This window comes from Rhinoderma darwinii, chromosome 2, assembly GCF_050947455.1.
Source record: "Rhinoderma darwinii isolate aRhiDar2 chromosome 2, aRhiDar2.hap1, whole genome shotgun sequence".
Taxonomy (NCBI): Eukaryota; Metazoa; Chordata; class Amphibia; order Anura; family Rhinodermatidae; genus Rhinoderma; species Rhinoderma darwinii.
In genome coordinates this window covers 27,259,912-27,284,206 of record NC_134688.1, presented here as the reverse complement: position 1 = coordinate 27,284,206, position 24,295 = coordinate 27,259,912, and the positions used below count along the sequence as shown (strand labels likewise).

The 24,295-nt window shown below is 42.8% G+C and overlaps 1 protein-coding gene across 1 annotated transcript; it reads right to left on the bottom strand.

Annotated features, from left to right (window-relative positions):
• Positions 1-2,066: 2,066 nt before the first annotated feature.
• ENDOD1 (endonuclease domain containing 1) lies at positions 2,067-23,356 on the bottom strand. Its single transcript, XM_075851495.1, has 2 exons — positions 22,912-23,356; positions 2,067-10,164 (listed from the first exon to the last, which is right to left on the bottom strand). Exons 1-2 carry the CDS (start codon positions 23,200-23,202, stop codon positions 9,103-9,105), a joined length of 1,353 nt encoding a protein of 450 aa, XP_075707610.1. The 5' UTR covers positions 23,203-23,356; the 3' UTR covers positions 2,067-9,102.
• Positions 23,357-24,295: the final 939 nt, after the last annotated feature.

Below are 24,295 nucleotides of genomic sequence, written 5' to 3'. Positions count from 1 at the left end.
CAAACGCCTGTACCATTTGACCCCAAATTTGGCACATAGGGTGTCCGGTAAGGTTTTCGTACCTTACCATTGTTGTTCATTAGCCACCATTACAGGCTAAGTGATGGGAAGGGTAAATCCAGACATAAAGTAAACACTGCGGATTTTCCACAATGGATTTTATTGCGGAAAATCTGCAGCGTATTACAGTAGCAGCAAAGTGGATGCGATTTGAACAAATCTCATACACATGCTGCGTAAAAAAATCCGCCAAAAAAAAACCTACCCTGTGGGGACCAGGGCGGATACGCGGTGTAGTTTTATGCAGCGTATCCGCCCTGTATGAACATACTATATTATAAGAATGAATATCTGTATTTCGCTTTTTCAACAGAATCAATAGCGCAGTCGACTCCACTATTGATTCCGTCGAAAAAACAGAAACCTGCCGGAATGGTGACAAACGGAAACCATTAGCAATATTTCCGTCACCATTGATATCAATGGTGATGCAAACGGAAGCTAAGGTTTCCGTTTGTCTTTCCGTTGAGGGGTTCCACAACGGAAACCTCAAACGGAACCCCTGAATGGAAAGCGAACGCTGATGTGAACCGGCCCTAAGGCCTTATTCCCACGAACGTGTTTTACGTGCGTGAAAATCACGCGCGTCGCTCGGACCTATGTTAGTGAATGGGGCCATTCAGACAGTCCATGATTTTCACGCAGCGTATGTCCACTGCGTAAAACTCACGACATGTCCTATACTTGGCCGTTTTTCGCGCATCACGCACCCATTGAAGTCAATGGGTGTGTGAAAATCGCACACGGCACAAGGAAGCACTTCTGTGACGCGCGTGATTCGCGCAACAGTAGATAAAGAAATGAAACATCAAAACCGCGTGTCATAAGGATGGCATATGCGTGAAAATCACACAGCCACGCAGCGTTTTTTGCACGTGCAAAACGGACACGTTCATGTGAATAAGGCCTAAGGGACACATACACAGATTAAATAAAACATGGCAGCCCCCAGTAAAGTAAGAAATTGTTAATAAAAAAAACCAAACCATTGTGTTTAAAAAAAAATAGTCAATATAATAATATTTTATTAAATAAAAACACGAATTTATATATAAAAAAAATAAATAATTAATGACACCTTTCCTTTAATTAATTTCTGCTGTGGAACAGGTTATCAGACCCCATTCACATACATTGTACATTGGACTCTTCAGCTAATTCACCACACATGAACATGACTTGCAAAGCAATGAGGAGCCTAAGACCTAGTTCAGACTGTGTCTGAACCCAGCGAATTTGCAGGTATTGTACGATTACAGCAGCCAAATTTTGTACAGTAGATTTTACATGATCTCATTTACAATATGTACCACTGGGGCCTTGAGGGTTATAGGGCCTCAAATGCAGCATGCCCTATCCCGGGCCACTTGTGTAGCCTTTTTGGCCCCATTGACTAAAGTGGGTAAAACATGCGGTAGAAAAAAAACCTTCATATTGCCCAGAAGACTCCTGGAAGAGCAGGCAAATCTCTGGAGTGCCCCATGAGTCTCAAATATACTCCCCTCTTCAGTACTTTATATGGAACGTCTCCCGGGAGGCGAGTATCTGCACAGCTAGTCTATTACTTTAGGAGGTCTTCTCTGGGATCTATTTATTTAGGGGATCTCGTCTGGGGCCTATTTTTTTTTTAGGGAGTTTTGTCCGGGTCACCTCATTTTGGGGTGTAATATGCAGTATTTGTGAATCAAACGTGGTAGGTTTGGGGTGGTTCTCCTGTATAAATAGGCGGGTCAACGCGCTGCCCTTTTCAGAATCTTTCTAATGTCGCTTCTTAAAAGTTTGCAAGTACGGGACAGAAGGAAGTGTAGAGCCGTCTCTTTTAAAAAAAAAAAATGGCGCCGCACAGCAATCCTGCATGCATTATCCTACTTATTTGCGGTTATTTGGTGCAGTAACATTGTGGATTTGGAATATCACTTCCGCTAAATGTGAACGGGACCTCACAAACACCCCTTTTAGCAAACATACTCCCATACGTATTAATAATAGACTATAAACCAGACAGCCAACGTTTTAATTAACTTTATTTCCTTGTAATGATACATGTGAAAAAAACATGTTAACATATTTTACATACAGGACATGGTAAATGGCGACATGACAGATTCCACAAGGGTCAGAAGCACGCCGGTCAGTTGTCAGTGGTCTGTCCTTTATTGCTGCGCAGCATGGATGTCGTCATACATTTTGCTCTTGCACCATCACTCCTATGAGGTGACTGAATGGTGAAGGTTATCCTATTGCTTAGTAGCTCATGTCACACTAAACTAAGGTTAATGCCGCAAAACCTAAAGATATTCTGCTCACCCGTCGTCCACTAAAGCAGTTGGGTACTCTAATATGCAGTCGTTGCTATGAAAATCTAAAACAGGCCGGAGCCTTGTACTTTGAGGCGGCCATTTTGTGGGACTAATCTACAAGCATGAGATTTTAGTATACAAATACACTGGTGTTTAGCGGTGGCTCGTCTACAAAATAACCCCCACCACTACACAATCATTAACCCAAAAGACATGTAAATATATATATATATATATATATATATATATTCTATTAGTGCAAAAATGACAGAATTATATAGAGCATGGCAAATGTTACTAATTATTTACAATCTTATTTCTACAACTTTTTTTCTTGGCGACTACATCTCTATGGGCTTTATAGAACTATATATAACTAGTATGTAACTAGTCAGGTAAAGGTTCGCGCCGGGCGAGGTTCAATTACTCAGCTCTACCTACTAAAACGGGTCTAGAGACAAATCACTGACGCACGTCTAATCCGGCGCTTTCACGTGGACTCACTATTTGTTATCCGAAAACAAGAAAAGACCCACAGTGACATAGACCACCCTAATATTTCTCATAAATGATCAGACAAATCTTGTAGGATGCAAACAAGATCCGTCCGAGAAATTAATTCCATTCGGAAGATAAAACGTTTTCTCCTATTAACGTCATCCTCCATATAACACACAAGGGTTTATCATATACATAGAATAGGTTTAGTTATACAAAACATTGATTCCTGATGGCATTAGACTTGTAATTTGGAAATTAAAGGGGAACTCCATTCAAATGTAACGTTGGCATGGCTAAGAGATTTTCAAGTATATAAATCTATGCGCTGCGACAAAGTGGTTGGAAGCTCCACAGAGGACTGTGGCCCCGAAGCTTAGTGTTGGCTTAGCTTACTGACCCCCACTGATGTTATTTTAGGTCACGTCTTTACAAAACGTCCGAACACAAATTTAGGTGGAATTCCCCTTTAAGGATAGCACAACCCATATTGTATAAGTACTTATTAGTATTCATTACTTACGTGATGTCATGGCTTATAATTTACACGAGAGAGAGACTTTTATAAGAAAAGTTATACCTCCCAAAGTATAGCCTCGATGTCACAATAGTTGTTAAGCTTTAACATGGTTATAATACACAGGTGAGTCACTCCAATAAAAAAAATAATAGTTTAGCGTGTAGGTTCTGATGACATCACTTCAATGTCACATAATAGTTGTTAAGCTTTAAAATGGTTATAATATAGAGGTGATTGACGCCAATAAAAAATGATCACCACTACCGTTTATACAACTTTTTATTGGTATGAATCTGTATATTATAACCGTTTTAAAGCTTAACAACTATTAGGTCACATTGAAGTGATGACATCAGAACCTACCCTTTATACATCACTTCAATGTTCATTAGGGGAGCTTGTGTATTATAAAGGGCCAAATTCACCCTTTACCGTAAAGAACACTGCATATTAGAAGCCATAACGGATTATAGTGACCACCACAATTTACATGGTCACAGAATTCCTTGGTTCCTTTCTTCGCAATACCATTATAATTTACAGTAGACGATAACGTAGCCCATATATTGTTTATGATCTCATATACTAGACAGATCAAATATAATACTTTCGTTTAATGCATTTCATGTATATTTCAATTGTTGAACGATCTCATTAAAGGGCAAGTGTATTAACAATTATGAAACTGGCCACCAAATGCCAAAAATAAGGGGTCACTTCTCTATAAGACATACCTTCGGAGATCTTTAGAGAATCCAATTTCTGTAAATCTCAAATACAACAACAAAAACGCAATTTTTTTTAAAACGACAAAAAAAGGATTGGGCTACTGTAGAGCAGTAGTCTCCAAACTGTAGCTGCAAATTACAACTCCTAACATAGCCAAGATGGGAGTCACAGGTTGAGGCCCCCTGCACACGGTTGTACCCGTAGTCACGGGCCGTGATTACAGGCACGGACGGACGCTGGCACCCGCGGACAGCCACCCGCATTTTCGGCTCGTGCTCCCATACAAAGTATGGGAGCACGGTCTGTAAAAAGCAAAACATAGGACAAGTCGTATCTTTCTACGGCCCGGACACTCTCCCGTAAATATACGGGAAGGTGTCCGCGGTCAAAAAGTGAATGGGGCGGATTTCTACGTTCGTGTGCATGGAGCCTAACAGGTTGGAGATCATGTCAGTAGTTCATTGGGGGGGCTCTCGACAAATCTATATGACTTGCAAATGACGAACTTAGGTGAAAATCCCATTTAAATTGGGCAAAAATCTTTCAAGACAGATACGAATCTACAGCAAGTGATAAAGTAATAACCTAGTATATGGTTTAGATCATGTAAAGTAAAATACTAAAGTTACATTGATCTGCACGAATATATATACATACACACACACACATATACATATACACACACACACACACACATATACATACACACACACACACATTTAGCCGTATACAAGGGACAGTCATCTAACCCAGACCTCCCATATGACTCAACAAACACCAGCCAACAAAATAAGCAACGCTGACACGTAATAGAAGCGGATAACTACGTTTAATGTTTGTACACAAGTTTCCTTATTAAAAAGAAGTCCAGAGAACGCCATAAAAAGCAGATCAAGAACAATTATTACATCCGCAGGTTGTTCAGAGAAAATGGTTAAATTAAAAGGGGTTGCACAACATGGCCGCTTTCTTCCAAAAACAGCGCAGCTGCAGCTCCGCTCCATTCATGTCAACGGAGCGTAGCTGCAATAACAGACAGAACCCATGGACAGGGGTGGAGTTGTTTCTGGAAGAAAGCAGCCATGTTTTTTTAATCCTGTACAAGTTTAGCAGGCAATTTCTGGGCGCATGATCAAGCTATTGAACCCACCAACGTTCAGTAGCGCCTTAAAGAATTTAGTTATAGTCTATGGCAGACACGAGATTACGCTCAAATTAAGAAAGTTCACAAATGTCCATATAGCCATCTCGGAGGGATAGAAGAAAAATTTAGAAAACACAAATTTGCTTACTCGCAAAATTGAATTTCTTAAATTTTTTTAATCTCATTTATAGGGGAAACCAAAATGTCAGCTTGTATTATTTTGGTCTTAAGTGAATGTTCACCCTTGAATACCATTTTGTTCCTCTAAATTGTTTAAAATTCTGTGCCAATGAATTTCTTTATAGTGGTAGGAACTCCATTTTTCTGATACAGAGCTCCAAATCACCTGCATAAACATGAAATATAACATGCTGCCTACCTGCAGCCACCACTAGAGGGAGCTCACTGCATACGGTTTAGAATTTTGCACTTTATACCAAAGTGTACAGTAAGCTCCTTGGCTCCCTCTAGTGGTGTCTGAAGGCAGCCAGAATTTTATCATTTAACTTTACATCTATGCAGGAGATTTGGATCTCTGTATCAAAAAGTTGGAGCTCCGAGTGTTATATAACAGTCCCGATTTTCCAAACCGGACCGCAAAAAAGTCCCATTATCTGGGTCAAAATGTTGGTAAGTGTAATGTGATGGATATTGAATATTGTTCTTGGATATAGTTCATACTTGCATACTTCTAAAACCAAATTCTGTGAAATGAAAAAGAGGAATCATCTGCATAGACTTTATGGGCATAGTTTATGAAAACTAACGCTAGAGTAGAGGCAACCAATCAGATCATTGCTCTTATTCTCTAATGTGAACAAGAAAAATGACAGCTGTAATCTGATTGGTTGTCATCGGTAACACCTCCCCTTCATCACTGGCCTTCTTGCATCCAAATGGTCTCTAAGAAAAAGTGGCCTATTTGCCCATAGAAACTGAATGCTATTTGGTTGCTATTGGCAACAAGGGTTCTATGTGGGACCAATTCTCCGCACTAGTTTAAATTAGATCTGGACTATACAGCAGCCATGTTAGTGGTTTAACAAATATTCATCGTAATTGATCTTGAATTACGGATCTGATCACTGCGACACAAAACGGAGCCCACAAAATGTCTTATACTGTAATGAACTAGGTCCAAATTACATTTTTCAAGCTTTTTAACGCATCTGCATGATTAGGTCTCCAGGACCAGAGACTTTGCAATATCTAGTCAAAATTTGCAACAAATATAATATGATGAAAATCTTGGTAATAACCCCAAATACAATCTATATAAGGGAATAGTAAGTCATCAAGAAACAAATCTACAATTAACACTGACATAGTACAGTCACCGACTACTAACGTTTATTTGGATATCACACCAAAAATGTTAAAGAAGAAAGTCCCCTTCTCGAAATTCAAAATTTTCAAAAACATTGTTCGATCCTGGCAAATGTTTAATAAAACAAGGGAAGAGGGAGGGAATGTGGAAAACAAGTAAAGGCCTCGCAGGGGGCATAATAAATGAAATATAAAAAGAAAAACGGCTGTAGACATGACCAAATTTTTGGCCCAAACAATTTCAGTCATTAATTAAAATAGACAATTTAAAATAAGTTTGGCTCAACAGGTTAATTATTTTATTATGTTTTTTACTCCTGATTTAGATGGTGAGGAGGGTCTGCAGCCTCTTAGACACTTGATCCATCAGGCGATCCTTCCAAAATCAGTAAGATCCAGTAATAAAAGTATACGGTTACAAGGTCATGTTTAGCCCGGGCGATATAGCTGTAGCACCATCATCAACATGCTAGGCTGCCACACGCATAAAACTGCTATCATTTTGAATTGCCCAGTCCAAAAAGTTGAAGTTATATGGATTACTATGCCTTTAAAGAAACACATTTCCTTCGAAAACCAGACCACAGAGCGGAGGAAAGCGGTCAAGACACGGTAAAGTTCACGTTTATTTCTCAACAAGTTGTTCCTAAAAAAAAAAATCCTAATTTTTTATTTTTTTTGCTCCAGGAATTTCTTTCAGTGCAAACAGAAGTCAGAAATAAATAATACATTTTGAATGAAACATTAGAATAATGTGAGCCGTAAAATTCAAAGGCTTTGACACACTCAGCATTGCTAAATCTTAAATTTAAAAAAATGTTGGGAATATTTCAGATAATACGAATACTGTTTGAATAGAAAACCATCTAAAATACCGGAGAAACAGAATAGCAAAGTCAAGAGTCAACACAAGTTGCCCGACGTAGGTCAGAAATCTGGAGAACGGCCATCTTACAGTCAAATAATAATAAGTCAACCATAATAACCCAATAGTTATCCTGTTTACTCCCAAGAATTTTTATGTTGTTAAACATAATCTATAGAATTTATAGACTATGTTTGACTTCCATTTTTAAAGGCCCATAAAACTTTTTTTATTCTTCCCAACTCTTCTGGCTGCAGCTTATCTCCCACGGGAATAAAAGATCGGGCATGTGGAAATCCAACATGCCCGATGCTTCTTTCCCCTTCACATCTGCCATCAAACGTCAGAATACCCCCATACACATTAGATGGCCAGTTAGTCTCGCAGAAATTATGGAATGTGTATGGGCACCTTTAGAGACAAAAAAGTTTTCAACCAAGACAGGCTACGACGTAAACATTTTCCCAAAATTATGATGGGATGTAGAACACCAGTATATTACCAGATAAAGCCCGAGTGGGCAGTATTTTTCAGGGAGCATTTGCAACTTCTTAGGCCATTATTTTGGGTTGTTCCACCAGGGACAGAGGCTACAGAGCCATAAAAAGGCTCTCACTTCTATGGGGCCTCACTGTACCTCCATACAGAGGAATACGGTGGTCTTGGCATACTCCATCAGACGTCTATTTCCAAAGATAATGCTCTAGTAGCATTGACTCTAGGGAGGATAACGCCAACGCCTTATGGAGCGCCACACAGACCTTAGATAAAGAGACAGGAGTGAGGCCTTATGTCAAGTTTAGCTACTTTAAATGTTCTGGCTTTAGAAAAAAAAAAAAAAAAAAAAAGAAAGTTGACCTTACCCATAAAATTTCATTTTAAACAAAAGGGTATATAAAAAAAAAAAAAAAAAAAAAAGAGAACAGTGGAATAAAAAAAAAAAATATTATTGGAATCAATAAAATTGTGTCACACATATTTAAAAAAATAAAAATCACACATTTAGTTTGCAGCACGTGTGAACGTCAATTGCTTTTTGTATCATTTTATTGGTCTATTATCAATTACACCCAGAGTGAATGCTATTCCTATTTTAATGAAGCTGTAAATTCACCAGAAAAAAAGACAATCATTTGTAGTATAAATCAATATAATGCCTCACCGAGAAGTAGTAATCATTGTTTTTTTATGCAATATAAAAGCGAAACAAAAAACACCAAAAGAACAAAAACAACCCCCCCCCCCATACCTTACATCACCCTGCAGACATGACAATCAAATATTCCCATTTACATCATTGCCTAGAATGCCAATTAACTGCATTCAATCTACCCAGCCAAAAAATCCAGAAAAAGGCCCAATTTTCACCGAGCCATTGCGCACTTATTTATCGGAGTTGTTCCACCCGCCACAATAAAAAGGGAAAAGAGACTGAAAGCCAGCTGCTCGTTCCTATTTAAGTTTACTGAAAAGCCAGCATTATCATGGCATCTAAAAGGAGTTTGAATTCCCGTGGGCTGACGAAAAATGCCGATAAGCAGGATAAAAATAAATGGAAGTTTCATAGAAATTCCACAAGAATTCCGAATGACTTGCAGTAAAGTGCGAGCACACCTATCAATCACCAGTAGGGTTGACGGTTCTCATTTAATAATACCGGTCAATTTTCATAACCCTCAGACTGTCCAATGAGCCTTTGGAAAACACTGCTCCCTGCAAATGATGCCACTGAGAACGAACCCCCAAATGCACCAAACACGGATGAGAACCCCAACATGAACACCCCCCAGACACCACTTAATATGTCGATACCGACTTCCGGTATGGCACAGATTGTATAATAGGGGAAGCTGGCCATGTCACACAGGAATCTTGTTGGCAGCCTAAGTATGAGACATACAACTGATAACGCATTGTTAAGGATTCGTACAAAGCCACAAAGAATGTTTGCAAAAACGCGGAGGACATCACAAGGAATGTTCAGCAAGACTTTGCTCAGGGCGAAGATGTAGGTGGTAAGTGCAGTCCAGATCCAGTACAGACGTCCAAAGATTAAATTACCGACTTGTTTGAAAAGGAACCATACTAGGCACAAGACACTTTTTATAATTTCATATGTAATACAGAAAAGGAACTGGAAACATCTAGAAAATGCCCCTGGGGTTTTAACCGGCGGTTCCTCCTCGGTCTGAGTAGAAGCCTCAGAGGTTGTTCTCCGTTCTGGATGGAGCGCACCACCACCGCACTGGTTAGAGAACAACTTTACACCACCAGAGAGTTGGTTTTCAAGTTCTTCCACGGTGACCTGATCTAGTCCATCTACATCTCCAGTTCTCTTAATAACCCCTAAGGACCAAGCTTCGGGAAGGTTACAGCAAGCAGCAAGCCAGACATACTCCGGAATGGTCACTTTATCATTTATTTTTGTATCAGATGGGACAGCTCCAGCTAGAAGGTGAAGGTTCTCTCCATTCTCACAATGAGGCAATAACTTCTCCTTAATCAGAAGATCCACATCTGCAGCCCATTTCTCCTTGAAGTCTGATGTCAATGGCACAGCGCTGGTGAGAGCTGGTGGAGCTCTATGGTAGAGTGGACCAGGCTGGTAATCAGTTGAGGCATAGTCTTCTTCTAAGGCCTGGTTTGTGCCTAGACCCGCGACCTTCTCGGACACGTCAGAACCTTTGCTGACCTCATCCAAAGTGCTCTTGGAATCGTCCACCTGTAAATAATCAGAAAATAAGGACTAAGTATATGCAAAAATAATCGTGAAATAGTTGAAGAGTCTTTTCTGTGGAAGGTGCTTCAGCACAAGTGTGTACTTTCAAAAGTATGGCAAACATCTACAGAAAAGTCCCAGAACAATTAACAATAAGGGTATGTTCACACGCTGAGCTGTTTTCAATAGAGTCTATGAGAAAACGGCTCCAAAAACATCCCAAGAAGTGTCCTGCACTTCTTTTGACGAGGCTGTAATTTTACGCGTCGTCTTTGGACAGCGACGCGTAAAATGACAGGTCGTCGGCACAGTACATCGGCAACCCCGTTGAAAGCAATGGGCAGATGTTTGCAGACGTATTGGAGCCGTCTTTTCAGGCGTAATTCGAGGCGTAAAACGCCTCCATTACACCTGAAAATAGGTTGTGTGAACCCAGCCTAAGGGTTGTCTGGTTTGGAAAACAAATTTCCAAATGGGCTACTAGGGAATTATGAGTTAACAGAGATGGATTCCCTATTCAGGACCATCATCTATTAGCTAGAGCGGAGATCAGCTACAAAGAGTCACTCTCACTCTGGAGGACTCGGCACGTCTGTTCATTACAGAGGCAGTTAATTAATTTTTATGAGAACCGTGTAATGCCTAATTTCACCTGTGGTGGAGCTGTGGGGGGAATTGAACACTTGTTGCCAGGTTCCCCTACAGATTACAGCAGATTGCTGGGAGTCCATTCATGCCATTTATGACTACGTCTCCATGCACATATCTTTACACGATTAGAAAAACCGAAGAGACCAACAATCACTGCAATCCAAATAATAGTCGAGAAATAACCTGAGAGACGCAGGAGTGATTAAATGTGCAACAGCTCACCGTCTCACCCCTGTAGTAGAAAAATAATAATAAAATAAAAAGACCCACTTTCAACATAACATATCACACAACTTACAAATGAGAGAGGATATATTAGGAAAGAAAAAAAAGCAACTATATCGCCCCTGAGGTCACTGAAGGCTGTACAGGGGGATAAATGGCAGTAACAGGCTGTTTTTTTTCTTCCTGCCCTCACTTGTAGCTTCTCCCCCTCCCACCCTCACATACACAGAAACAGAACCAGGAAGAAAAAAAAAAAACTTTTCATCCTGTTCCCCGACTTCAAACGAGGACTGCACCCCGAATATTGTACCTAGAGCTTTGATCCTGGTATCATTTGAAAGTTAAGCTCTAATCCTTATATTCTAATCAAGACAGTGATGATGTATTAAATACACCCTTGGCAGTGGAAGGTTTAAAAAGGTATAATACGAGCTACTTTATAAAAACAGATGTTGAACATCTATTCTATAATGGTGAAATAACGGATTTACCAATGTTAAGAATAGCTTTATTTAAAACATATTCAAATTTAAAAAAAGTGTATATGTTTATTACACACACACACACACACATACACGTGATTCAACTCCATGAAGCTGGAGGCGCTGTTGTATTCCTGTCTAGGGGAGGGGTTTGCTATTGTTTAGTGGTGGCAAGTGGTACTACAAGAAGCTTGCAGATAAATAGATGATCGATGATAGATTAGATTGATGATCGATTAGACGGATGATAGACAGATCTCTTGCGGTGTCTTTCCATGTTTTCTGTGAATCCGCACACTTTCTAAATAAAGGATGATCATATCGTATGGTGTTCAGTGAAGATAAAATAGTCTTAACTCCCCTCCCCCACTACAGATTTTCGCTTTCCTCCTCGGTTTATAACCTTGACAGATGACAAAGACACTTAAATGCTCTCCTGAGTGACAGCATGGTCAATAAGAGCCTTTAGCAAGAATTCCTAATGCTTCCCAATGAGCAATGAAACATGCTAACCGTCCGGAACAGGCAGCGCGGTACGCGATATACTGATGGATGTCCATTAAGGGCACTTAGCTAATGTTCTGAAACGCACGCTTTCAAAAACTCATTTCATCAGGGACGTTTTTGACGTGGACTCTGCAGCTTATATTGATCCAGGAAAATAACGACCAATTGCGCTATAGACACCAAAAAGACTTGATACATTAGTCTACGTTCACCTCCCTTTTCTGGTCTACGCTGAAGGCCCCATTTACTTGACCGGACTGGTACGCATCTGCATCTCTTTTTTTTTTTGTAAAGAAAAGTCTGCTGCACTTTCCTATACAGAGACACCCCGCAAAATGTATATACAGGGCTCCTAAACATGCAGAGACACAGGCTCATATTTATAATGCAGTTTACACCAGGTTTGGGTGTAAACTGTAACAAAAAGAGTCGCAAATCACAACGTGCAACAAATTTGTGACTTTTCTGGTCACTCGCCATGAGAAAAGTGGGCATAATAGTCAAATTAAGTATAAAGCCTGAAAATGGCGCAAATTTCATTGCAAATCTACACCTCATAGCAGGCATGGACCGGTTTTCTGCCTCTTAGCAAAGTGCGCCAAGTTTATCAACAGGCGTACGTCTTTTAAAACATTTGGATCAAATTACGCCAACTATCTTCATTACTTAGACTGGCATAAAATACAGCAGTCTTAGTAAAGGTCAGCCATAGATACCTTTCTGGCTATCTGCAGTCACCACTAGGGGGAGCTTAGGGCATATTTATAGACATAACTCAATCGCAATCAGTAAGCCTATTCAAATATTTATTTTAAGGATATGCTCATATTCTGGCATTGACATTGCCAAATTATTATAACCAAATACTACATCGGCAGCCGTGATATTTCTCAAAGAACCTGTTGTGAAAAATGTATTCATAATGATGTATAAATACTGGAGACATGACAAATGGGTTGTACCGTGATTCAGAAATATTTGTATCAAATGTCCAATGGTGACTGATCGCTAGATCGTACAGTCATTATAGATAAATGTGGAGACTTGTTTAAATGGATTTTTCAACTTTATCTAAATAAAGCTAAATCTTTAAGTTCTACAACTTTCTAAAATATTTTGGGTTTTAATAATTTTCCATTTTCAAGATCTTTGTATGCGGTCAGTAAATTAGTACAGTATTCAGCGTCCGCAAATCCAGAACTGCTACTCCTGGTGTCAGAGGAGAAGTGGATAGAATTGTATCCAGTCTAAACAATGCTCTGTGAGCTAAACAGCATGGACTCCATACTGATACATTGTAGCAAACTACCAGAGTGACAAGTGCAGCTGCTGCTGATGTGTTTGGCTCACGGGGCATTGTCTAGACTAGATACAATTGTATCTATTGAGCAGGTCTAGGTATAGGGTTACAGTCTCTAGGCTGATCCCCACAGATGCCATAGCTGCCCCCGCTGCAGTGTCTCCCTAACGCCTACTGCACACGACCGTTGTGCCACTCGGGCCGTTTTTGACGGCATCGGAGTGGCACCCGATAGGTCTTCACGGACCCATTCACTTTAGCGGGTGAATCGGGTCCTCGAAAAATTATCCAAGTCTCCGATCCGAGGAAAGATAGAACATGTTCTATCTTTTACTCGGAACACTGACGGGAATCGGACGGCGCACAAGTTCATGTGCATGAGGCGTAAAGCTATGGCCACTATAGAAACGCGTAGGGTCATTTATCAAGGGCTGTCCTTTACAGGGCAATTACTTAGTCGGGACTTGAATGGGGCACAAGTAGCCAGGTCTTCTGATCTCATACTACTAGATGGAATAGTGTTGTGACACTTCGGGTACGTCCACACACGGAATAAACACGGTGGAATTTCCGACCAGATTTTCTGTGCAGAAATTCCTGCAACGTTTTCGCAAGATAAATTGACGTGCCCCCGATTGAGAACCCACACTGCAAGACAATCTCATCCACTTTCCTGCTACTGTAATAAGCTGCAGCGTTTATGCAGTATGTGGACTTACCCTTAAGGTGGCCATGCACATTAGATGTATGTCGGCCGAACCATCTGATTTTGGCAGGACTGGCCGACCATCTAATGTGTATGGCGACATCCTGACATCTGCCGTCAGGGGAGAGAACGGGGCTGTTGAATTTCGAAATGACCGATCTTTTTCGTTTTGAGGAGATAAACTGTTGGCAGAAGTTTGGCAGCAACTTTCTCCCTATTGAAAAGCCATGTGGCTGAGCCGAGCGTGCACGTGTATAGAGGGGCGTTAGGATTAGCTGTCGGCCGTAGGATTAACGTGTATGGCCAGCCACAGGAAAGTTTGTTCATTTATTCTTCAACAACAATTGGTGTGTACTCGAGCCTGGACACAATCTAAAGGGCCTCTGTTTACACTAACCCTAGCTGATTATTTGAATGGTTACAAGGTATGTGCCTCGCCCTAAACACAGCCATCGTTCCTGGCACACATAAAGCTGGCATGATCTTGTATGTCAACAAAAGGGTCAGACATTGTTACATTTTCTAAATACTTGTTTATGTGATTTATATCTTGTAACTATCCATATAATATAAATCATGACACATTGCAGTTTCCATATTGGCCACTAGATGTCAGCACAGAAGGATATACTGACTGGTAAAGAAAAGCATCTCACTTTACAGCCTCCTGTGAAACTTAATATTACAACTTTATTATGGCTAACAAGCAGGAGGTTAATGAGAAGACGACAAGTCGATTGTACCGCGTGAGTCTAGATAAGTAGCTTTTACAATTGCAATAACAAAAGGAAAGGAGAATGTTTAGCTTCCCAACAGAGGAAAGGTGGCTCCCAAAACTGCACAGTGCACATCCTGTGTCTGAATAGGCATTCATCAATTCACAACCACTCACAAGCACCTGGCATGCCAGGGAAAGAAAAAAAAAACTAAATTTGGATGCGACCTCACACAGTGTAAATGAATGGGCCATATTGTGTGGGCAACATTGCACAATGGCCTCTCCGAGCACAGTAGAGTAGCACAGCTGGCCGGGCCTAAAAATTATGTCTTCTATTTATCTTATAGGTCCCTGTTCACATATGAAAGATACACATTGGGAGTATTTCCCCGATGTATTTCTCCGACCGAAGGCTCCAGTGTATGGCACAGTATAAGCCTAAAATGGCATACGTCGTCAATCGGGTCCAATTGGCGACGTAGTGTATACATTTTTTTTCTGAATGCCTCTGTATAGGAAAGTACTCAGACTTTTTGGGAATCGTTTGGGCAGTTGGGGCCTTCTAAATACATTCAGCGCATGCACTTGGCGTATACACGGATTGTAGTGCAAAAACTATATGAGAACACAACCTAAGCTTAGATATGTGTGAAAAACTGTTTTTTACATTATTCTTTTAACCTGAAAACCCCATGTGATTAAAGTATAAAACGAAGTTGCTTTTCTGTGTGACATATGACGTCTGCAGCCTGAAGGTGAGGGGTGTTTCTATTCTCCGAGTGACATAGAAAGCAGAACAGCAGGAGTATCCCAGCCCCCCAGCATCCCCCGCACGTAATTCACAGCGACGAAGCTGCTGAATGTCAATGTGCGCACAGGAGGGTGTAGAGGACATTGCTTATATAACACGGATGAGAAGCAGGGCTCGGGCTGTGATCATCCAGGCTACTATGCTTCTACTAATATGGAAGTGGCCATTATACTATGTATATATTAAGATATAATTACATGATAGATGTGACAAGCCACCCTGGAAAACAAAGCCTAATCACCTAATATGTAGGTGTGACGGCGGTTAAAAGCTCATGCACACGGGCATAAGTTTGCAAGATGGGCGTATCACAATCAAGTTATATAGAGCCATAATATGGCACCCATAGACTTCTATAGGGCACTACCTCTGCATGCTGGATCCAGTGTCCATTCACATGCCTTGGTACCACCTCCTACAAATGGCTCTGCCGTGTGCTTAAAGAGGCTCTGTCACCAGATTTTGCAGCCCCTATCTGCTAATGCAGCAGATAGGCGCTGCAATGTAGATTACAGTAACGTTTTTATTTTTAAAAAACGAGCATTTTTGGCCAAGTTATGACCATTTTCGTATTTATGCAAATGAGGCTCGCAAAAGTACAACTGGGCGTGTTGAAAAGTAAAAGTACAACTGGGCGTGTATTATGTGCGTACATCGGGGCGTGTTTACTACTATTACTAGCTGGGCGTTGTGTATAGAAGTGTCATCCACTTCTCTTCAGAACGCCCAGCTTCTGGCAGTGCAGCACTGTGACGTCACTCACAGGTCCTGCATCGTGTCGGCACCAGAGGCTACACTTGATTCTGCAGCAGCATCAGCATTTGCAGGTAAGTAGCTACATCGACTTACCTGCAAACGCCGATGCTGCTGCAGAATCATCTGTAGCCTCTGGTGCCGACACGATGCAGGACCTGTGAGTGACGTCACAGATCTGCACTGCCAGAAGCTGGGCGTTGTGAAGAGAAGTGGATGATACTTCTATACACAACGCCCAGCTAGTAATAGTAGTAAACACGCCCCGATGTACGCACATAATACACGCCCAGTTGTACTTTTACTTTTCAACACGCCCAGTTGTACTTTTGCGAGCCTCATTTGCATAAATACGAAAATGGTCATAACTTGGCCAAAAATGCTCGTTTTTAAAAAATAAAAACGTTACTGTAATCTACATTGCAGCGCCGATCTGCTGCAATAGCAGATAGGGGCTGCAAAATCTGGTGACAGAGCCTCTTTAAGGGGTAACCTGGTCCATACTTCTTTATAATATACCGTCATGTATTGTCTATTAGGTACAGAATGAAGTAGTGCCTAGGAGCAGCAGCGGGCACGCCCAGCCAAGGAACAGCAGCGGGCACACCCAGCCAAGGCATTCATATCAGTATTCCAGCAAGCTCCACAACTTTCTGCTGCTATCTCTGTGCTGCCAGACACGGGCACCGACCACATTACTGTTCTCATCTAACCGACTCGTAAGGGACCGGTCAATGCTAAATATTTTACTTTGGATCTAGTGCATAACGCCCATACTCCTGGTGGTGAGCGATTGTCCTCTAGCATATTTTTACCTGCCGGTCAGACAATGGCTGCCACTAGACACCTATAGAGAAGCGGCTGCCCAGGGTCACGCATACAGATAATGTATTGTCAGACAGGAAGCCCTGTACTAGGGCGAAGGTCGAGCATGAAATCTATGCGGAATCCTGGGTGACGCTGAGCTGCAGGTGTTGGCATGCCTACCAGGGGAGTAGGGTTATGTTTACATCAAATCGCCGCCTGCCTAGGCCCCACTTTCTTTTTTGCTTTGTTCATAATGCTTTGAAGAGACTGTCACCCAAGCAAACGCCCTAAACCACGGTAATCCGTAAATAGCTTGGAAGATGCCGATTCCGAATCTGCAGTTTTTACGGTGAGGTAATGCAAGCGAGTAGAAACATAAAAACTGCAGATTCAGAATCGGCGACTTTTAAGCTATTTACGGTCTACTGTAGTTTAGGTTTTTAACGGGGGTGACAGATTCTCTTTAAGGCCCTGTTCACGCAGAGTTTTTTACGCCGTTTTTGCCGTGAAAACTACGGCAGAAAACTGCCAAGATTCCCTCCCATTGAAAAAAAACGCTTGTGGAAAAAAAGAGACATGCCCCATCTTGAGGGGTTTTCCGCCTCAAAAACCCTTTGAAATCAATGGGAGATGGGAAAAAAACGCTGCGAATGGCCGCAACGTTTTTTTTTACGCGTTTTATGGAAAAAACTGCTCACGTTTTCTTTTCTTTGCCTGTTGAAGAGGTAAAAAAAAACAAAAAAAAAAACGTAAAAAATACTGCTTCAAAATTTGCGTAAAAAAAACGCGCCAACTCCGCTATTGATTCCGTCGGAAAACTGGAAACCTGCCGGAAAGGTGACGAACGGAAACCATTAGCGAGGTTTCCATCACCATTGAGATCAATGGTGACTGAAACGGAAGCTGTGGTTTCACTTTCACTTTCCGTTACGGGGTTCACCCGACGGAAACCTCAGACGGAACCCCGGAACGGAAAGCGAACGGTGATGTGAACAGGCCCTTACTGTACCTAGAAACTTGCTGCCATCATATAACTGTTTGAGGCTTTTCAGATTGACGTCTATGTCCGGAGAGTATTGCCATTGTTAAACGAACGTATAATAGGGAGCCATAATGGACCCGTTCAGCATCTGAAGAAGAAAGCTGTACCCATGTCCTCCACAGCACCCCAGGCACTTTTTAGGTGTAAATGTATTTAAATAAGGTTTACACCAATGAAAAGATAGTCAAGCAGAGCTACGATGGCGTATAAACATCTAGGCCTGCGGGCCGATTTAAGGCCTTAGTCAATTAAACTTGCGTCTCTTTCACATGGGTGCATTTTAGCATCTGTATAAGGACTTGTCCACACGTAACGGAATTGCGGACAGAAAATACGCAGCAGAATACAGTAGCAGCAGAGTGGGTGAGACTTAAAGAGGCTGGCACCACATTACAAGTGCCCTGTCTCCTACATAAGGAGATTGGCGCTGTAATGTAGGTGGCAGCAGTGCTTTTTATTTAGAAAAACAATCTATTTTCACCACTTTATTAGCGTTTTTAGATTTATGCTAATGAGTTGCTTAATGCCCAAGTGGGCGTGTTTTTACTTTAGACCAAGTGGGCGTTGTATTGTTAGGCCGGATTCACACGAGCGTGTGCCTTTTGCGCACGCAAAAAACGCAGCGTTTTGCCTGCGCAAAAGGCACTTGACAGCTCCGTGTGTCTTCAGCCCCGTATGATGCGCGGCTGTGTGATTTTCGCGCAGCCGCCATCATTATGACACTCCATTTGGATGTTTGTAAACAGAAAAGCACGTGGTGCTTTTCTGTTTTCATTCATCCTTTTGACTGCTGTTGCGCGTTCCGTGTGACATGCGTGGTTTTCACGCACCCATTGACTTCAATGGGTGTGTGATGCGTGAAGAACGCCGAAAGAACGGACATGTCGTGACTTTTTCGCCACGGACTCATGCGGCATAAAAATCACGCATATGCGGCATAAAAATCACGCATATGTCTGCACAGCCCCATAGACTAATATAGGTCCGTGCGACGCGTGTGAAAATCACGCGCGTTGCATGGACGTATATCCCGTCCGTCTGAATAAGCCCTTAATGTGTTAGTATAAGGCCTCGTTTACACGTGCGTGATATACGTGCGTGCGACGCGCGTGCTTTTCACGCGTGTCGTACGCACCTATATTAGTCTATGGGGCCATGCAGACAGTCCGTGAGTTTTGCGCAGCGTGAGTCCGCTGAAAAAAACTCATGACATGTCCTTTCTTTGTGCGCTGTTTACGCATCACGCACCCATTGAAGTCAATGCGTGCGTGAAAACCCTGCATGTTGCACTTCCGTGCGAACTGCGCGATTCGCGCAACAGCTGTCAAACTATGAATGTAGACAGAAAAGCACCACGTGCTTTTCTGTTTACAAACATCCAAACGGAGTGTCATAATGATGGCGGCTGCGCGAAAATCACGCAGCCGCGCATCATACACTGACACACGCAGCTGTTAAGTGCCTTTTGCGCACGCAAAACGCGGCGTTTTTTGCGTGCGCAAAACGCACACGCTCGTGTAAACCAGGCCTAAGACAGCACATGGTGATCTAAAAGGATCCCTATGCGCTGCCTAAATGAATGGAGAGGAGTGCATGACGCTGATTGGTCACTGATTGGTCACCGTCATACACTCCTCTGTACAACGCCCACTTGGTCTAAAGTAAAAAAACGCTGCAAAATCCCCACCATTATCAGCAGTGAAAAAAAACTATGAAATTGTGCGGTTTTTCCGCAGCAGAAATTCTGCTAGTTTCTGCGGAATTGCTGCAGCAATTCCGTTACGTGTGTACAAGCCCTTACAGCCACAAAACCAGGAACTCCTGTGGGTCAACAGAACTGATATTAGATTACTATGATCTATGTTCAGTTTAGTGGAGCCGCAGGAGATCTGGGTTTTGCGGGCGTCATATGTGCCCGTATTACAGCCGCGTGTAAGGCCACGTTCAAACGCAGCAGACTTGTCCTGCAGGTCCACTGTGAAATCCACATGTAATACCATACATGATTCGAGGCAAAATCAGCACTGGATTTTTTCCACCACCATCTATACGTGGTCTAAGAAGCCTTAGGCCTTGCTCACACAGTGCAGATTTGCTGCACCAGAATTGGATCTAGGCGAGCAGACCTATAAGGCCTTCCTTTATAGATTTCTTCTCTTTAGGTTCCGATTCTGGTTTTGGCTTAAAAAATACCTGCAAAACCTGCAGCAAATTTGCACTATGTGAACAAGGCCATAGCGTGTCGAAATCCAATGCCAATTCGCATCCAATCCACGTGAATGGGGTTTCTGCAGCCATGTTCACATGCGAAGGAATATTTTTCAATTTGATTTTTTCCCACGGCGCAGGAAAAAAAAACAAGGACACAAGGATAAGTATCATGCTACTTAGGCTAGATTCACACGAGCGCGGGGACACTCAGACGTGACTTTTTTCACGTTCAAGGTGCCCCCACGCAGGTCCCGTTTTCACGGATCCAGATAGAATTGAGTCTATGGGGGGGATCCGTGAAAACGGAACAAAATAGGACAAGTTCTATTGTTCAACAGACCCTTCATCCGGTCCATTGAAACAACGGCCGTGTGAAAGGCCCTATTGAAAAACGCGCGTCTGTGTAACGGCCGTCACATGGACATATTTAACGTTCGTGGGAATAAGGCCTTATTCCCAGAAATTCCACACAGCACACCTGTGATAGAAGTAAAAAAAAAAAAAAATAAAGTTAAAAAATACAAAAAAAAAAAAAAAAAAAAAAAGAAGTCATTAGGAAAAAAAATTAAGAGGACCCGTCGCACAACGCTAGCTGAAGGCCAGTTTGACACGGGCATAGTATGGGTGTATTTCTACGCCTGTATTACGGCCACATACCCCGGCCTGACTGTGGTGCCATGACCCGAAGCAAGAGCATCAATGGTCCTTACTATGGGTCATCAGACCATCGGTTGGGCCAGGATTTGCGCCCGTCTTACGCCAGTTTGTAACTGACCTAATTGTCCTATGCCTGACAGAACTGATACATTGTCACGACAGATAATGACCGGCTATAAACCTCTGGAATTTCTTATTGTTTCCATGAGAATATTTTTACAACGTCATGCGGAGCAGGGCCCGTAAGATGCCATTGTACCCGCTGATGCTCGGTTCATCACCAGAGATACAATGACAGCAGGAGCGGGAACACAGCCTGGAGGATGCAAGGCGTGGTGACAATGTCTCTTGTTCACAGCTGACGTCAGGAAAATCCGTGACAGCAGACACAAGCACTTCATTCTTTTCAGCTGATCCATCAGGAATTTATTCTCTGCCTGTCACAACATGCTGCCACCCATCAGAGGAGCTCAGCTGAGCAGTCATCTGCACGGCCATAAATAGGAGAGACGGGCACAAAACCAGCGTCACAGATTCAACTGTATCCTATAGTCATTCAGCAAAATGGAGGGGGAGGGGAAGGAGACGCGTATCGCTAATTCAACGTTCGTTTTAGTTTATGGCCCTAAAAATGGCAGCATTTGCAACTAAGAAGTTACAATGTTACGAGGCACATAAGATATTTTTTGTTACTTGAACGGGAGGAGGACAGATTGATATATAAGATATGGGCACGCTGCTGCACAAAGGTTTACTAGAAAATGGTTGCAAAAGGGTTAAAAGAATGGCATGCACTAAATAAAGGCCACCAGTCCTGACTTATGTAATAAAATAATATCTGCTGAAATTGTATGTTTTTTTTTTTTTTTTTTAATAAGAATTGTAGAAAAGTCAAATATATTCCACAGTCTGGGGCTAAAAAAAATTAAACTGGGATACGAAACAGACAAAGTAGTACAATGGATTAAAGAAGCCACCAGTGGATTATTGCGGGTCCTTCAGCTAAAAATCAGTGGCAATCCGCTATAACCGCCTGTGCGGCTGCTCATTTCTCCTACAGTGGCCACTACTGGGGAAATGTAGTATTACATGGCACCCATTCAAATAAATGGCTAATTATGTAATACATGGTCGTGTTGAGTACACCAGAGGGGGAGCTCCGTCTCATAAAAGGGGGATCCTGAGCAGGGGACCATCCTGTATGTCGTCCATGTACCCTAATAACAGATAGATATATGTTGTCCATGTGAGAGAAACTCTCTGATTAACTATTTCAGGGGCTGCATAGATTGTAGCCATAGATGCATTCACATTTTTCTGTATCTTCCCACAATGCTCTGCAGGACTCCCCTGTCTAGGTGGAAATTATTCATCCTGATCTTCCTGGTACTACACAGGCAGAGCAAACCAAGAGCAGGACTATGTGGTGAAGAACAAAGCTGATTTTATATGTCATTTAGGATCTGTGAAGAGCTACCAGACCCCATAAGTGGCTGTCAGCAGGATCTGTAACATAAACCAAGCGGGATCATTCCTACTGGTTGGTATCTGAGCAGATGTGTCGTAATACAGCAATAAATGCCACAAAAGGGGGACCCGGTGTCATAATCTCATAGATCAATTGTATATACAATGTAAATGAATGGATACAATTGTGACGCCTTTGTTTGGAAACAACGTATCAACCGCCTCCCGGCTGTGCACCTGTCCCGACTACAGAGATCATACATTTCTATGATGGAGACGGGCACACTATATATACCCCATATATATGTATTCCATGTGTAGCCCTTTGTGATGGTGCAGACTCTTGATGATGTCATGTATTGCAGTGACACGCAGGGTCTTCCATTGTCTCCAGTATGTAGCCCCCCTCTTACCTGGGGCTCCAGCATCCAGCCTTCCCATGCGCCCCCCGCATCCTCCTGGTATGTGAATGCAGAGTACGCCGGGATCTTGTGCTCGGTGCTGTACAGTGTGGCATAATGCTTGTCCCCCTGGTACCTCTGGCAGATCTTGACATTTGCCGGGTGGCTGAAGCCCTGGGGTGGGACACCCTGATGGAAGAAATCATTGCACTCCGAAAACCCGTCTTCACCCTCGTGCACCAGCCGGGCGTGCAGGGCACAGGGCAGAGCCGCCAGGCAGAGGAGCAGTACCGCCGCCGTCATGTTCCCTGCGCTGCACACACTACCTGCCTGGCCGGGGCTGCGGCTACAAGAGGAGGAGGAATGAAGGAGCCGCTCCCCTCCCGCCACTACACGTACATGGAGCTGTGCTGCAGTATCAGGCTGACTGCAGGGCCGCACAGACTTCTGGGAGATTCCTCTCTGCTCACTGCCTGTCACTCATCATAGCACTGCTGCCTGTGCCAGGGACCTGCTGCACCAGACTGTCCTGTGCCAGGGGATGGGCAGCAGCCACCTTGTGCTATGGGTGTGTATTTAAATCACCTGTGCCAGGAGAACTTCAGTCTAGAGACCATGTCATGTCAGCTCCTGTGCCAGGGGAACTGTCTCTACCAGTCTATACCATATCATGTCAGCTGCCAGGGGAACTGTCTCTACCAGTCTATACCATGTAATGTCAGCTGTCTGTGCCAGGGGAACTGTCTCTACCAGTCTATACCATGTCATGTCAGCTGCCAGGGGAACTGTCTCTACCAGCCTATACCATGTCATGTCAGCTGTCTGTGCCAGGGGAACTGTCTCTACCAGTCTATACCATGTCATGCCAGCTGCCAGGGGAACTGTCTCTACCAGTCTATACCATATCATGTCAGCTGCCTGTGCCAGGGGAACTGTCTATACCATGTTATCTGCCTGTGCCAGGGGTACTGTCTCTACCAGTCTACCATGTCATGTCAGCTGCCAGGGAACTGTCTCTGCCAGTCCATACCATGTCATGTCAGCTGCCTGTGCCAAGGGAACTGTCTCTACCAGTCTATACCATGTCATCTGCCAGGGGTACTGTCTCTGCTAGGCTATACCATGTCATGTCAGCTGTCTGTGCCAGGGGAACTGTCTCTACCAGTCTATACCATGTCATCTGCCAGGGGAAGTGTCTCTGCCAGGCTATACCATGTCATGCCAGCTGTCTGTGCCAGGGGAACTGTCTACCAGTCTATACCATGTCATCTGCCAGGGGAAGTGTCTCTGCCAGGCTATACCATGTCATGCCAGCTGTCTGTGCCAGGGGAACTGTCTATTATGAGTCACCTAAAAGTGCCCATAGTTTTTCCAGCCAGCTCATTGCCCCTAAAGT